The 17,894-nt window shown below is 42.4% G+C and overlaps 1 protein-coding gene across 1 annotated transcript in view; it reads left to right on the top strand.

Moving 5' to 3' along the window:
* The window catches only part of LOC118778044 (tenascin-like), a 53,111-nt gene that overhangs the window by 18,609 nt on the left and 16,608 nt on the right, over positions 1 to 17,894 (top strand). The window contains exons 5-12 of the mRNA XM_036529359.1: positions 1,546 to 1,809; positions 2,274 to 2,389; positions 4,871 to 5,024; positions 6,352 to 6,621; positions 7,034 to 7,219; positions 8,456 to 8,545; positions 9,469 to 9,732; positions 14,787 to 15,062. Of these exons, the coding sequence (XP_036385252.1) occupies positions 1,546 to 1,809; positions 2,274 to 2,389; positions 4,871 to 5,024; positions 6,352 to 6,621; positions 7,034 to 7,219; positions 8,456 to 8,545; positions 9,469 to 9,732; positions 14,787 to 15,062 (1,620 nt within the window). The remainder of the gene's footprint in view (positions 1 to 1,545; positions 1,810 to 2,273; positions 2,390 to 4,870; positions 5,025 to 6,351; positions 6,622 to 7,033; positions 7,220 to 8,455; positions 8,546 to 9,468; positions 9,733 to 14,786; positions 15,063 to 17,894) is intronic.

Below are 17,894 nucleotides of genomic sequence, written 5' to 3'. Positions count from 1 at the left end.
TCATTGTAGTATTATTTCATGGTAGTAATTTAGATTACAGTTACTCACTTTATTGATTTTGGGGGGACAGCAGTGTAGAGTAGCTGTTGGTAACCCAGAGGTTAACTGAGTTCAATTGGCCAGGAGGGGGCAAAGCAGTTGTACCCTTTAGAGAGCTAAATCACTCTAGTTAAGGGCATTTAGGAAGAGCCAGTAGTCAGAAGTAATAATGTTATATTTATTACTTTTTGAAGGTATACAAATCAGTGTATGTTCATCCTATCCGGTCCCCCTAACACTAACCCCCCACCCCTTCTGAAAAAAAGAAAAATAACCCACAGAGCAATTACGATGATTTAACCTCTCAAGAGGGTCCATGAGTCCCTCCACAAAAAATTCTCTGGACTCTTCTAAGGTGTATCATTTTACCTGATCTGAGTTTTCGGCTTTCAGCTATTTTTTATTTCACTATTTTGCCATTTTTGTGAAGGCTTCTTGAAAACCCATTATTGAACTTCCAGTAAGCTGAGAACCAAAATAGGTTTGTTTTCATAGGCCAGATCATTTCTTAACACTGTCATTTCTACTGGCCTCTGGGCCCATTGAGTCTTCTTGACGCCTGAAGGTATAGTGGAGACTTGCACACCAGCAGCAGCATGTCGCATTAAGTCTTACCGGAATGATATCTTAGCCCTTTCATAGTAATTTGTTGGTTCGTTGCCAAAATCATACCTGGGGCTGTAAATCCTGTCAGTCATCTTAAATACACACATGTATAAAAACACACATACATGCATGCATGCATGCATGCATGCATATACACAAAGAAGAAATACACTCATGCCAAACACAAGAACATCATCAAATTTATGAAATGTTATGAAATTGAATATGGATGATCTGTTTGTTTAATGGCAGCGACTTTTTTTACACAACACTTTATTCATTTTATTGTATTTTTTGGTGATTTTCACTGGGTCAGAATTAAAGTGCTGAATCACACAGATCTTAAACTCAGCTAATTAACAACAGTCCACAGTGTAAAATTTAAATAGTCTACACTGCATTTTGTGGTGTCAAATTTAATCAGAAACCTTAAGCTGTGAAGTTGAGTAAGTGGCTCTCGTATTACACTGGAGATGTTTAGATCCCATGAATCTTTATACCAGATGGATAAGCATCCAAAATGCCTTTCCCTTGGTTTTGCCAATCGGATCAGGACAATCCATAGCAGTCTGCTAAAGACAAAAACATATGGATGCTTTTCAATGCACATATTGCTATTTCATTGACTCTGACACATGACTTCCGAAGGTTCTCTTAGTAGTTTCTGAAAAAAAAACACTGCACACTGTTTTCTCCTGAAAGCATTTTATTTTGGCAGCACCCACAGCACAGCATTTCAGTCCAAGGCAGATCAGGACAAGTCTGCAACACAAACACACCCATTTCAGTAGGGTTGATGCACGACAAGACAATCACCAGTTGCATTCATTATGGGCAAGAGAATCATATAATGATCCACCTGGCGTGAGCAACATATGAAATAGATGGTTCTCTCTGTAGTCTCCCCACCCAAGGACCTGACCGTGATTGAGGTGAACCCCGAGACTGTGAACCTGACCTGGACCAATGAGATGATTGTGACGGAGTACCTGATCACCTATGTTCCCACCGCCCCCGGGGGTCTGTTGCTGGACTTCCATGTGCCAGGCGACAGGAAAGCTGCCACCATCAAAGAGCTGGAGCCAGGCATTGAGTACCTGATCAATGTCTATGCCGTCCTCAGCAACAAGAAGAGTATTCCAGTCAGCGCCAGGGTGGCCACACGTAGGTCCACTCGCTGTTACTGCCAACACCCATGATCCCTCACTGTGGCACTGACTGTCAGCCAGCCACGGCCCATAACTACTTCAAAATTTTGCTGAACAATCAACATCTTAGTCACCATACTCTGGTTTAGTTTGTGTAACAATTTTAGATTTTTTGTGAAAAAGTTAATTGTCACTGACCACCAATGCACTGTATTGCCAGGATTTCATTTGATAAATCTAACATTTATCTAATAATGTTAATTTGACTTTAATTTAATATTTTAATGTCGTTATGAAACCCACAAAGTACGTGCATGCACATCCAAAGAATTATTTTAGGTATGGGTGCCATGAGCAATGCTACAAAACAGATATAAATTCCTGCACACAAGTCTACTTTTCAGAAGCAATGCTGGAGTATACAGGGATATGTGTTTTTTACCAGCAGCCTTTATTCCACCTTTATTCCCATTCTGCTAGATCTCCCGGAGCCAGAGGGTCTGAGGTTCAAATCTGTGAGGGAGACATCTGTGGAGGTGCACTGGGACCAGCTGGACATTGCCTTCGATGGCTGGGAGCTGACCTTCAGAAACACGGTGAGTCTGGGAGCTAACATTGAGAAACAGGGTGTGTCTTAGAGTTCACCTCAGGAACTTGGTAAGTGTGGGAGTTACAGACGAGGAACAGGGTAGGTCTGGGAGTTTTACTGTGTTTCTCCCTGGTGTTTTACTATGTTTGATGGTGTAAGAACATTAGGACAACTGGTGTTTTACTATGTTTGATGGTGTAAGAACACTACATGGACAAAAGTATTCGGACGCCTGACCATTACACCAACAGGGACTGTAATGACATTGTATTCAAATACATGTACTTTAATATGGAGTTGGTCCCCCTTTTGTGGCTATAACGGCTTCCACTCTTCTTGGAAGGCTTTCTACAAGATTTTGGAGTGTTTCTGTGGGAATTTGTGCCCATTCATTCTGTAGAGCATTTATGAGGTCAGGCACTGATGTTGGACGAGAAGGCCTGGCTCGCAATCTCCGTTCCAGTTCATCCCAAAGGTGCTCGCTGGGGTTGAGGTCAGGGCTCTGTGCGGGCCAGTCAAGTTCTTCCACACCGAACTCATCAAACCATGTCTTTATAGTCCTCGCTTTGTGCACTGGGCACAGTCATGTTGGAATAGAAAAGGGCCTTCCCCAAACTGTTGCCACAAAGTTGGAAGCATAGCATTGTCCAAAATGTCTTGGTATGCTGAAGCATACGATGAAGCATAAGATTGCCCTTCACTGGAGATAAGAGGCCTAGCCCAAACCTTGAAAAACAGGTGTGGCCAAACACTTTTGTCCATATAGTGTATCAATGGGGGAACCCATGATTGTTGAAATAGCTGAAATAGTGCCTTCCTAGTGTGTGGGATAATATGGCCTACATTTGTAGTTGTAAGATATTAATATAGAAATCATTGTCTGTTCAATGTCGTATAATCAATGTCTTATACTGTCATAATATTAATATCGCATTGATATCACTTTGAGCAGCAGACTGATTTTTATAAAGATGTAAATGTAGAGAAAATATGACTGAACGTGTATACATATACTACATATGCTTTTGTATTATTAATTTGTCAAAATTATACTGTCGGTAGTAGAATCACTGACATTCCCATATGTTCATGGAATCTTTACATACTTATACACATATATTGTAAAATGTACTTAAGAAAACAGGCATAACTGTCAGTATTTTTCAATAACATACATATATGTCAACACTTGGTATACAGATATATGTCCAGTCACACTGTGCCAGTGCTAAGCCACATCATCACAGTCAGCCATATGGCAAATATATTTAAAAAGCAGGTGTTCCTATTATGGGTTTGATATTTTACCATGCATTGACATATATTAGCTTTTATTTATGGTTGAGTCACAGCAAGACGTCTTGGCCATAGCGTACGGCCAAAAGAATGCCCCAGTCAAGCGTCTGCCTGTAACAGAAACACAAGGTAGAGCGATGAACAGGCTTCCCTTTCTAAGACCTGTATCCCATCCAACACGTTGTCTCACGAGCAGGATATACACTAGGGCTGCCATGAGAGGCTAGTGGAAACGGATTTGGTAACGCTAGCACGCCAAGAGAACAAAGTGTCCGAAAGATGTTTCTGAAGTCTGCGGTTTATTGCATCCAGCTTCCTGAGCAGTTCCTGGCAGCGGTCGCGGTGACCGCAAAGCGCGGGACCCTTCTTATTGTTTCTCCAGCCATCTCATGAAGAACTCTGCAAACGCTCAAACACCCTGAGGAGGTCCCCGTTGCCAGCACATATACAGAGCGTTTATTGCTCTTGGAGCAATGGTTACCGTCCCGTTCATACCTCTTGCCTTGGGTTTGTGGTCTTAAAAAAGGTCCAAGGAGCACCCGTCCACAGACAGAAAATCACCATCAGCTTCCTAACAGAACCAGACTCACTGATTACATAAATTTCATTTGAATTCCCAGTCAACACTATGTCAATAAAGAGCTGAGCTCATATTGATTATAGTCGAGATCCAGATCAATGCTTTGCATCCTAATCAGGTTGATCTAAAATTTAATTTTAACTAGAGAACTTATGACCATTTGGTTATTCGGGTCTCGGGGCATTTGGAGAGGTAATTTAAAAGCTTTTCAAGATTTAAGGATTTTGATACCTATAGAAATGTTGGCAGCTCTCTGGCATCAACTCATCCTTACAAGTGCTGCTTTTGTGCCTTTTTCCACCAAAACTGAATAATCCCATTAATGAAATGTTTATTGTACAGGTACTTCTCACCTTAATATTCCATTCCAAGAGTTTTGTTTCACTTCAAGTGGGCTTCACAGGTCACCTGGGGCACAGTTGCCTCTGTTGGAAACATGCAGGTTCAGCAGATGTAAAATTTTGAAATCTGTACGGTAAATTGACTCAGACAATCGTACCTCTCGCTGTACGTCAGTGCCCCTGAACCAGTGCAGTCAGCAGTGAATCAGTGATCGGGCCTGGTTGAATGCGATTCATACTGATGGGCTGCATTTCCTCTTTTGTGTTCCAGAAAGAGGAGAATGGGGAGATTCTGAACACGCTGTCTCCTGCGGAGATCACCTTTGAGCAGACCGGGCTTGGGCCTGGACTGGAGTATGAGGTCAAGCTGGAGGTGGTGAAGAACGAGACCCGAGGGCCCCCAGCGACAAAGATCGTCACCACCAGTAAGAGACTGGTGTTCGGCTCCACATTAAAAACCTTGTATATGTAAACATATACAAAATAAAACGTGGATACATTCTGATAAAAATGTAATACACATATGATAAAACATGGCAATGATTATCATGCTGTATCATGATGCTGTATCTAACTGCATGCATGTATGTAGAATATACATATGGAATGTTTGTCAAAATATGTCCAAGAAACTTTATTTAGAAAACAACTGCAACTGATGCATTTTAATATACATGGTAGATATGTTGAAGTTTGAAAAAAAAATAATGGCTGCCATTCAGAACTTGCAATTAATCTTACCTCGCCCTAAAGTATTCGATAAGCATGTCACAACATATTCATTTTGGTTGCATAATTCTGTCCTAGCACTCACTCAAACCCTCTGACATCATACTGACATCATAATAGCAGAAGGCGCATGGGTCAAAGCTGTGACTGATATGTGGCAACAGAAGGAGACCCCTGCTGTCTGTAAAGTGAACTGGTCTTGATCAGCGTTGAGGTCAGAGGTCAACAGGGCTTCATTTACAGAGATGGCCAGTCACAGTTCATAGTGGAACGGCTTTCCTGCCGTCAGGCTGGCACCAGCCAGTGCCCCCAGGGGAGAGAAATGTCCAGTTCACAGCCTGTGAGGGACAGACTGAAAGCACTTTAACAGCTCAATTAAACTGTCAGTTATGGAATGAATTATAGAACAAAAAGGACAGAAAATAATTTAAAAAAAGGTTAGACTCCATTGGCATTTCACAGTTCAACTGCAGAGCCTCACCAGTGAGGAGAACAGTTGCTGTTTCTTTTTCCTTCTCCCATTAGGTCAGCAATAAAGACGTACGGTTGTCAACTACAACCACGGCTTTCACAAGGGTTTATCTCAGTGTTCCTTACCTACCCCCCCAATACATTTCATGGCCAAGTTCTCTTTTTTTATTTACCGTTTAAAATGGTGGGAGGATTGCCAGTGTACACAGAACTGTGCAAGGAAAAACCATTAACCACCTAACACTGCCCTCCTAATATATACCTCCTCACATCCTCTATTTGTTTGCACAGCTTGTAGCACTGATTGACACAGCGCAAAACTAGATGTATCTATAGGGAGTGAGGGAGAGCGGCTGAACAGACAGGGTGAAAGGAACTGTGGGTAGTTAAATATGCGCATATACACAAAGACAGAGACACCAGTGTGATAAAACCATAATCTACTGGAATTAGAATCTTCATTCTTTTACCTCCAGGTAAGGCGCTTTTTGTATAAAAAGATGGTTGCCATTTCTGTCTCCTAAACTTCTCTTGGTCTGCCCTTTTCCTCAGAGATCGACGGCCCCAGCCAGGTGCAGGTTCAAGATGTAACGGATTCCTCGGCACTGGTTACCTGGTTCCAGCCGGTGGCTCAGGTGGACGGGATCACTGTCTCATATGGGCCAGTCTCAAACTCGTCAGACAGAGACACAGTGGAACTCTCCCATACTGATACTCAGTATAACCTTGACAACCTCGACCCAGATACCGAGTATGAGGTGTCCCTACTGTCCACGAGAGGAGACATGACAAGCGACCCTGTGCATGAGACCTTTACCACAGGTAGGAGGGACACAGCTATGTCTTACATCCACCAACAGCCCATATGATACTCTACAAAACAACACACATAGTGCCTTCCACCCAAGGCTCTTAAAGAATGTTACTATGAAGGGGTGATTCCTTTTATCCAACATATTATAGATGCTTTCACACCTACCGGCCATGACACTGTATTTTTGGGATATCTTAAACATAGCTTTGAATGAAAACCAAAAGGAAAAGCATACTGAAATGCACACACACAGACACACACACACACACACACACACTCATGCAAACACACACACCATCCACATGTACAAACACACAATCCACACACAAGCATATCCCATCCACACATACACACGCACACATACAAAAACACACACACACACACACACAAAGGATCAAATCTTTATCTGACTGCTTCTAGACCTTGATGCCCCCAAGGACCTGGAGGCAGTGGCCCAGACAGATGAGAGTGTGACACTGGAGTGGCAGAACAGCAGGGCAGAGGTTGACAGCTACCAGGTTAAATACAGCACCCTCTCTGGGGCCGAGCATGGGGTGATGCAGTTCCCCCGCATGGCCGGTGACATCACACAGGCCACCATCACAGGTTAGTGTCACATGGCTTTAGGGGTATGGGATGGGGTTGCAGGTTTCTGTCTAGCTACCTCCATAGTTGGTAACATAGAATCAGTAGCCTACAATCATTGGATGTCACCACAAATAAGAGGGTCAAACAAGCTCAGTCTACAACAACAGCAGTTTTTATGGTCCTTTTTTAAAACAAAAATGGTTTTAGATTAAAATTCTTGCATGTCTGTGGTTTATGAGTAGAATGCTTCCCCATTCTTCACAATGGCATCTTCTTGGCAACATAGTGAGGCAGCCTGGATTCATAAGCCATGAACTGCTGTATGTGAGGGTTATGCTTTCTGACCTCCACTCCATGGGAAAGGAGATTTGAATATGTATGGTTAAAAGTAAGAAAGCAAAGGGTGCAAAATAAATGCCCAGAGCACCCCTCATAACTCATATTTCATGATGGTTACCATCCAATAATAGCATCACGCTTATGATTTCAGTTATCCCCAGGTTTCCTCTGCACCAGGTCAGATTACAGCCTAAGAGGTTTCACTGTTGCTGCTTACATCTGTGGTGGGCAATAAAGGATTCAGGAGGCCTAAATCTTAGGATTTCGACAAAGAGCCTGTAATAACAGGGGCTGAAGGGACTCAAAGCCCTTTACTGTTTGATGGAAAACAACTTTTTGGCAAATGCAACCCAAGTCAGACCCGCATGCATCAATCTACCTATGGTAGAACCATGGATAGAATATGTAGCAGAGTTTCAAAAGTGACAACTTTATGCATCTGAAAGACAGACCAGAATGCATCCAAAGCAAGCACTTAGTATGAAGTGTTTTGTCATTGAAAATAGTGTATTGAATAACATCTGTTGTAATTCATAAGACCGTGTGAATGTGAGGGCTCTGTTTTGCTTTTAAAAGAAATAAATCTATTAGGCTTTTTTTAATTATCTTCTTCTCTCGGGATGCATAAATTGCATGATACATCTGAAAGTGACAGTTATATTTATAATATATATTATATGGGCAATATTATATGTCTTTCCAAATATGTATGATTTTAGCGTGAATGTAAATATATATCATATCTTAGATCACAATATCATAATTTAGATTTCATTTTGACCACATATGAATATACCTTACTTTTCATACCTTACATTTTTGAAGGCAGCTGACTTTCACGCCCCTTATTGTTGTAAAGTAAGTCAATGTGTAACAATAGCTAGGTGATGTGACCGATGCTCCTCTGTTGTGAAGGTCTGAGTCCCGGCATGGAGTATGGTATTGGTGTGACAGCAGTGAAGAAGGACCGCGAGAGCCTGCCAGCCACCACCAACGCAGCTACTGGTGAGAATATTCACAAACGTGCCCATTTTTCAAAAACCAGCTGTTGGCCCTCCGTCATCAAAATATCAGATCACAGATACAGTATGTTCTCCAGCTATGCCATTCAACGCCCATGAGAGTCATGCAGCCCAATGGTCCAAGTACAGTGCACAGTGATTCACAACCACTCTGAGACTCCTTGCTCTGTCAGCACACTTTATCAACATGTTCATTTTGGGTAGAGAGATATCTCACTCCTGAGTCACCAGCGGTGATGTGTTTGGTTCCACATCATTGGTAGGGCCATTTCCAATGCCATTTCCTCAGTTTTCTGTTTGCACAAGGTCTCGTAAGTCCTTGCTGTGTGATCTTTTGCACCATAATTGTCACATGTCTTTGTTTTAAAGGCTGTATACCATACAACCCCCTTTATACCCAAGGCACTACATTTCAGTGACTGTATACCATAGAAAACCCTCCTTATATCCAATACACTATGTTTCAAATATTACAGACCATAGAAAAAACCCTTATGAAGGGTTCTGAAGTTTATACTTAAATGTCAATTAGAGGAGAAAGTCTTTTTTCACATGCCTGTGAAAAAGACATGTGCTGTCACCTCCCCCATCCCACACCACCCTAACCTTTCCCCAACCAAATGTCACCATCCAACTCCACTCCCTTACATTGCACCATCACCCCCTCACCACCTACTATACCTACCTAACCTCCAACCCCATACCACATCTATAATCCACCTCCAACTCCATCACTCCATCACCTACCTCTAATAATCATCACTGAACCCCACCAACTAAACTTCTCCCACACCATTCTTCAATTCCACCCCACCCCACACCGCACCTGTAATCCCACATCATCACCATACAACATCTCTAATCCAACACCATCTTCCATCTCCCACTATCACCCCCCACCACCAGACCTCGACGCCCCCAAGGACTTGGAGGTGACTGAGTCCACAGAGACCACGCTGGTCCTCATCTGGAAGCAGCCGCGGGCGAAGATCAGCATCTACCGGCTGGCCTACATCTCCGTGGATGGTCTAAGGGAGGAGATTGAGATCCCGGGCACTGAGACCACGTACACCCTGACCAACCTGATGCCAGGCATGCTGTACACCCTCACTCTGGTGGCAGAAAGGGGTAGCCAGAAGAGCGACGCGGCCACAGCTTCAGCATCTACTGGTGAGTGCAAACCTTACTGTTCCAGGAGGTCTGGAGTTGTACGCATGTTGATGGGGGCCTTCACCACATATTGAGTGGTGTAAAAAGTGGGTGTTTTTCTGTTTTCTGTTCCAGACCACTAATTTTTCTCAGCTGCCATTTTTGAACAGGTTAAAGGGGTCTTGGGGGTTGCGGATGTACCCCAAGGCCCGTGTATCTTTCAGGATGAGAACAGCAATGTCCACAAGGAAAGTTTTGAGGGGCCAAAATGTTACCAAACATGGAGTAAAGGATATAGTTTTCTGTGTAAAACTAAAAAAGGGGGAAGAGGTTATTTACATTACAGAAACATGGGGAAAGACAAGGAAAATCAAATCTATCATTGTTTGAGTTTCATATTTTAGGCGCCATTCTTCCAAACCAAACACATTTCAGAGAGCAAACTCTTCAGTTGCAGAACAGGGGAAACATAAACTGTATAGCCGGCGGCGAAAATTTATATGACACAAGGGAAAAGGAAGTAAGATTGAGAAGAAAAGGGCTGTTATGAGATTTTTTTTCTCTCAGAGCATTACCAAAGTAGTGGAGCTCAAATGTGCTCCACTTTGAAAACATCTATGTGATAATTACTTTATTGCACCCCTTTCCCCCAGTCTTTGTTCTTGAGTGATGACACAATAATATCCTGAACCAGGCAGTGAAAAAAGATTCCAGGCAGTAACCCCATTTAAAGTATTGCCTGTGAATCATCAACATTGCTGTGTCATGTAATGCTCATTCTGTCAGCAGATATATAGAAGGTATTATAGAAGCTGAGCTAGGTATTCACTATGTCTGATCTGTGGGACTGTTGTCATCATAAAATTATGAGTTGCTGTGTGGGTGGAGATTACAAGTATTTGGGTTCAAAAGGCAAATGCAAAATCCTGATTATACCATTTATGACTAAAGCACAGAAAGGAAAGAGGTTTTTTCTCTCTAATATTATCTAGCAAACAGCAACACTGTTATTTCTCTTGGCTTTCTCTTTAATAAACTTGTAAGGGTCACATTCAAGTTTACACAAATACAAAACAAACACATCAGCCTCTGGCCTGAAGTAAGCTACCATAGATCTTAAAGGTGGTCAACAGTCACCCAGCAAAGATCAGGAGGTCCTGTTCCTTTACTTCAGAGGGGGACAGCTGCTAGACCATTATTAACAAATGAAAATGATGAAAGAGCGATGATGACTTCAGTTATTAAGTGCTTTTGGGAATTTAAACGATTGTGTAAAACATTTGGAAAAACTGACAACAAAAAAAGAGAGAGTCAAGAGAAGAGTCAAAGTTTAACAGCTGGAGTGTTTACCAGTGGGAGACGGAATGCAAGAAGGCAATGTCCTTGGCCACAGCTTTCCCATAAAAAGCCAGACTGAAGCAATATTGACAACTCACCGGCATCGCTCTCATTTTAATTTGTTGTCTCTGTGTTTTGTCTTGTAGCCTCTCACACATTCTATCTGTCAGACTATGTCCTCGAGCTCACAACTACCAAAAGCTCAGAGGAAAATGTCATTAGCTTTATGTCTGTAGATGCCTTTGATCCCGAGTTCTCCGGGATGAGGCAAGAGGACACAGAGATGGGGTCCCTGACAGTATCGGGCATAACACCCGACGGATTTCTTCTCTCATGGGAATCGGAGGCAGACGTTGTGTACGATAGTTTCACTGTAGAGTGTAGAGACACCAAGGGATTGTGGAATGTCAAGCAGATCCATCTCCCAGGAGATGCCGTAGACACTAGAATCTCTGGCCTGAGGGCGTCCACTACATATCAAGTAAGGCTTTACGGGATAAACGGTAGCCAGAGATCCTCGCCACGTGAAGCTGTTGCTGTGACAGGTATATACCGTTTAGGCTGCCCGGCAGCCAGCATTATCACTGCTCTCTGTCATGGAATGCCTCTTCCTTTCCTGGTTAAGTGAAAACGATGCGGTTTCAAGGAGTGAAAATGCTCTGCTGTGGGAAGTCATTTACGTTGAAGGTCTTTGCATGACAGGTTTCCTCCCACACGTGGTGGAGCCATGTGCATGGTCTGACCGCAAGAAATCCTTCGCATGCATGCCCAAGAGGCCATCACATCATCCAGAGTGGCCATCTGGCCACATCCCATCTCATCTCCATAAGCATGCTGGAGGCTGGGCCTGAGATACAGAGGGAGTTGCTTCTCAAGGCTGAAAACAGGAGGGATTCAGATTGTAGGCACAAGGCACAAGGTTTCGGTTCTCCAAATATTCATCCCGTTCTATGCATCCCAACACATCCACCAATACCACAGTGGTTGAAAATGATAATACACATATCTAGCCAAGCTCAGTTTCTGCTATGTTTAATAACAGCCTTTGATAAAGGGATGGACTGCAGGAGATAGAAGACAGGTCTTTAGTTTGACTTGTTCTGAATAGGTGTGCAGCAATGAATCAGTTTGTTGAGATAAACTGTATTTTGGAAAAGTTGTTAAATTAGGGCGTGATTGACCATTGTGTCCACTACAGAATCCCTTAGAGACTTAAGGGAAGAGTAGGCGTTTTCCTGGTGTCCTACCAAAACCCCAAAGAGGATATATAGCATCTGGTTATCTAATCATTCTCCTGTTTAATTTGTTAAATAAATCCCCGTCTCTTCACCTCCATCAACCCTCAGAGGATCTCCCTTTATTTATCGAAATAAATCAAATTTCTCCAACAATATGTCAGGTGGGGGATCTTAATACAAGAAAGAACTTTTAAAATGAAGACAAACTTCTGCCAAAAGCTTCTTCATATCCAAATGAGATTCTGCAAAGGAAAAAAAAAAAATCAGAGCACTTGTCCTGCTTCCCTGGGAAGAACTTTGAAAAACAACTAGCACCTCTGTAGGCCAGGGCCAGCAAAGCCATCCATTTCATCCTCATCGTTTGCCATTCCACTTTCATACCATTGTTTGTGTTTGCATCAGAGGAGGTGAACGGTAGCCTGTGCTTCCGAAAACTACCTACCTCACACGTGAATGCTGACACTGCATAGCTAGTGTCTGACTAAGACGTTGCACTGCGGTGCATGGCTTCCTCATCCTTTTGAAGTGTGCTGTGTACTTCTGTTGCACGCAGACTACACGGCACCTTCAAAAAATTAATGGCTCACTGTGAGCCATTAATGCGCGAGCTGGTCGGTGTGAATGAGTCACCTGCATGAAGACGTTAGTAGTCTTGAAAGAGGGCATGTGCAAACGGTTGTCACGACCATTTGCAGGGTTGCCGGGGAACTGCTTCCCCTCTATGGATCGACTGAACAACTGAGATGAATGAGATGTACCAAGAGTAATCTTTTTAAATATTTCAATCCCTTTTAACCTCCAATAGATGCAAGTGAAAATAAAAGATGTGAAATGCAAACATGTCTTGATTTACTGGTTGGACCTTGGATCTGCCATTGTACCGAGCGACAATGAACTTTTGGTTCTCTTTCGCAAGTAACAACACTTTTTCTCTGCAGGTTTAAATGTTTTCTTTTTTTGCTCTCCTTTCTTTTTTCTCTTTTCCTCCTTGGAAGTAACCTGTTAATCTTGTTAAATGTACTTTTGTCTAGCCCCTGAGCCTACAGCAGTGGATATAGTTGCTCTGAGCGTCAAAATCGCTTCAACGTCAGCTCCTGATCATGAGCCACTCTCCACAGTTTTGGCGCACACTTCTGTTAAGCCGCAAGTCTCCTCGGCTCTGCCTGTGTCAGGAGGGTCTGGGGCTGAGCCTGACAGCTTCAGCATAGAGCCCCTGGAAGGATTCAGTGTCACAAACGTGGCCCAAATGAGCACGGGCCCCACCCAGGCAGCTCCTCAGGGAACCTCTGAGAGCTTCCCCATGAAGCTCAGCTCCACGGCAGAGCCCACCCAAGTCGATAAGGTCACGGTACCTGGAGATGCCAGGAATGTGCAAGTAGAGGGTCTGACCCCTGGCACCATATATGAGGTTAATGTGTCTGGAACTCCAGAGGGAGAGACGAGTAAACCTCTCCATACTCTGGCTAACGCAGGTATAAAACTCAGCCGCACCATCCCGCAGCCATGTCATCAAAGTCTCCATCCCCATTTTTCACCCCCCATCAAAACTCCCATCCAGTCTGCACTGTCCTCTGGTCCTATAGTTATTGGCAAACAGGTGCACCATGTATAACCTAAGAACTTAGAGAGTTGTTAAATTTCCAAGGATTTTTTTTTTTATCAGCTGACCTTCAGAAGGAAATATGTGTGTGAACAATTGAACTGTTTAAATGAAGTGTCTCTAATGGACACATATCTAATTTATATTGGATATCAATTTCAATAATGCAGCCATACAGTACATGTACTGTATACTGTATATCCAGCACATGTGCAACATACTTTTAGTCTGAGGCAGTGAACAAAGGGAGACATATTCTTTTTGGCGTTAACAGAAGAGATGCTACAATCTAGAAGAGAATAGATTAAGCAAATCCCCAATATATCCTTTGTGTATCATTCAACAAGTTCCTGTCAGTCTTTCAGAATATCAATAGAAAATGACCTGGAAAATGTGCTTCTTGTTTCATGCATATATTTGGTATATGCATGAAATACATACATATTTCATCCGCTCTCATTCCATGTGCCATCTGATTCATCTTTTCATCATGTCTTGTTTTGATTTTTTGTATGTTACTATTTTAACAGTTTTGAATTAACTATATTTTTTATTTTCCTGAAACATTAATTTCTCCTAATAACATGAAGTGAAGTTCCAGATGAATTATCAAATGAAATCTCTGAATTGCCATGTATTTTCAATGTATGTAATTTTCTGTAATTTACTTATAGAGGTAGTATTGTTTTGGGTTAAATGAAGACACCTGGAAAAGAACAGCTTATTTGTTTAGTATCTAATGTTTACTTCAAATTCAGACCTCTCTGCGGAAAAAAGAGAACAGCTAAATGTTTAGACTTAATCTCACCCTCCAATCGCATCTTCTTTTACAGGCTCATGCTGTGTATGCTTGCCCTCTCTCCATGCATTGACTTGATTTTGATGTGTTTGTCGTCCAGAGGAGGAAAAGCCACAGGTGGGAAACCTCACAATCTCTGACGTGTCCTGGGACAGCTTCAATGTGTCCTGGAGCCCTGAGGAGGCCGAGTTTGACGCGTTCCTGATTGAGGTCACAGATTCTGAGGGGGGCGCTCAGGTTCAGAACCACACCCTCCTCGGCTATGCTCGAAGCCAGGGCATTGCCGAGTTGAGCCCGAGCACCACCTACAGGGTTGTCCTGTACGCAGTGTTTCAGGGGTTCCTCTTAGATCCCGTCTTTGCCGAAGTCACCACAGGTACCCCTCCCCTACCCCCCATCTTAGCAGGCCTCGGACTCCTGCATCCTCCCTCCTCCTCTAACCCCTCAGCTCTTCCTCCTCATTATTTATCTACCTCTTATTTTCATCTACCTCTGCCATATTTTTTTCCTTCCAGTAAAGACCTGTGGTGTCAACCAGCAGCTCATGTCACGGCAGCATCGTCCTGCCCTCATCCTCACACAGAAGCTCCATGGCACTGCATGCAAGAACAATCTCACACCATTCCCTGTCTTTCTCCACTTTTTTCTCCATCCAAAAAAAAAAAAAAAAATCACAGTTCCATTGTAACAAACGTGTCATCTGTCATTCTCACCCTCCAGCCACTGTGTCAGTCTTGAACTCAAAAAGCAGGGGGAAGGGGGTCTCATGCCATGTAACCGAAACCAGCGAGCCATCGGCTTCACCCTGCACCCCACCCCCCCCACCTCCCCCCATTCCTCCACCCTGAGTGCATGAAGCTCTTTCCCCCCGTTCTGTGCATTTTGCGGTGAGTTTCCCATGTTGTGCTGCAGCGATTGCAAAATCCAAAACCGAAACACCATCCAAACCCAACAACATCCATCCATTTCATGTCATCCACTCTCACGTCATCTCACATCTCATGGCCTCAATCCCTAACACCCCAGATAGGTCATCTGCCTGTTGGTCCATCCCTTAACTAAATGACTGCCACTGTTCTGAACAACACTTGCTCTGGGTTGCGCACAGAGTGATTGTGAATGCGTGCATTGAAACGAAGGAGGAAAGTGTTTGCTCATCTGGATAACCTTAACATTCATTCATGTGTGATGGTCATCTCATAAACACCCCCTCTCCTCCCTGCATCCCAAACCCCCAAGAATGACCAGATGGTGAACACTGCCATTATTCTCAATGCTATGTAACACTGTGAAAACTTCAGTAAGGAGCTTAGCAGACAGATGACTATGATATTTAAGACTGCATGTTTGAATTGTTGCCTAGATTTGAGCTTGACAGATTCACTTGGTAGAAGACTGAGAGGATGTTTTAGAGCAGTTTTGGATGTTGGGATGTTCCTCTTCAGTTTTAGAGGAAAGTCTGGCTTAAGATCCATGAAATTAGGCATGTGATATTGCTGCATAACTTCCATTACCTGCATATTGAGTATAGTATTTCTGAGATGGATCACCCTGCCTGATGTTCATGTGACCACAGGACTGTGTCTTGTTGCCTCCTTCTGTGCTTCACTGCATGTTCCTTTATCATCAGTCAAAAAACTCTTACTCAAATGATGTCTTTCCCCACATAGAAGAAGAACTTAAAGCAAACAAATGTCATGCTGGGCACATATACTGAGATGTGTTAATTCAGTTTACAGTACTAATACTGTATAGAAGCAAGCGAAGCAGAAATGTCTGGAGAATTACAGACCAGTTAGTTTATCATGCATTGTGTTCAAAATACTGGAGCCAATCATTGGGGATCTTAATACACTGAACAAATCTCCAAAATTTCTTGTCGATGTTACATAAAGTTTTGAATGAAATTTGGCATAAGATACATGGTATATTTGAAGCCCTTTATAAAGTACCCCCTGAGTGACTAAGAAGGTAGTGAGAGGTTCAGTCTATTGTAGATTATAGTCAAATGTTGAGCTAATAGGGGCTGAATGTCCTGTCTTCACCATCATACCTTCTGATTTTCTTTGGTTCTGACGCAGAGTATAACTTCAAGAAATTGAAATATTTCACATATGAAAAGTTTCCTAATTTAATAAACATGACTACATGATAAAACTGGTATATAAGCAATAATATATACTTCCAGAAAGCTACTGGAGAGTAGTAAGCACAATCTATTATCTTAAAGTTTCTACATATTATGTCAGCAGCCATGTAACCCAGATATTTGCTTCTTCCATTTGGGATAATGACTCTTGTGTGTCTTTCACTAATCTACACCCTCCTTGAGCCATCTGTTTTGACACTACAGTGTTAAAGGAATTGGTCAGCGAAAATGCAAACTTGCGTTTTTATACCTTATAATATGACTAATTACATAATTGATTCTCTTAATTTCTCTGCATAATGTACTTCAGGGATCAGCATTCTGTAGATTTCATTCAACAGCCACTAGGGGGCTCCTTTTTGTGTACTGAGCATTGCCAACAGCATCCTTGAAATGTTTATATATAAGAAGTTGCTACATTTATTTTTTTAAATAATCTACCTATTTCTGTACATTCAATGTCTTAGTAATTCCAGAGTGGCCAAAATTGCAAATGTAGAAAATTACTTAAATTTCCCTTCAGATAACCTCCAGCCCTAGTCAAGTCAACATTAGGTCTGTAAAATGTGACTTGTTTTACTTGTAGACTATTTCCTATGGAGAGCTGGCAACATTGAACATGATTGCACAGGGTTGCACACAGAACACACAGACAATTATTGGCCTTGTTTTCATGTCTAGAGTACAGTTATCTGGTAGTCCTCATGAGAAAATTAATGTTACAAATGGATTTAGAATAGACCTTAGAAGCCAACTTAGATACTGTACAACCTTTTTTTTATTTTACCAAGCAATAATTTAAAATCCAAGCTAATTTAACTTTGCAAGTGAGTTTTGCATGCTTTAACCACAGGGCTGCAGAAGCAAAATGAGTTAGCATACAGTAGCCTACACTGGTGTCCCAGTACTTACATAACTGACAGGATCCAAGAATAGCTAAAGAGGATAAAAATGTAAGTTTTAATTTTCGCTGAGACATATTTTTACATAAACATGCCTCAACATGCCTTCCAGGCTGATAGACCTCATGTTGTTGTCACAAATACTTTCTTGTCTTGT

The sequence above is a fragment of the Megalops cyprinoides genome, chromosome 5, assembly GCF_013368585.1.
Source record: "Megalops cyprinoides isolate fMegCyp1 chromosome 5, fMegCyp1.pri, whole genome shotgun sequence".
Classification (NCBI taxonomy): domain Eukaryota; kingdom Metazoa; phylum Chordata; class Actinopteri; order Elopiformes; family Megalopidae; genus Megalops; species Megalops cyprinoides.
The sequence above is the reverse complement of the archived record's forward strand: the minus strand, read 5'-3'. Positions and strand labels throughout refer to the sequence as shown.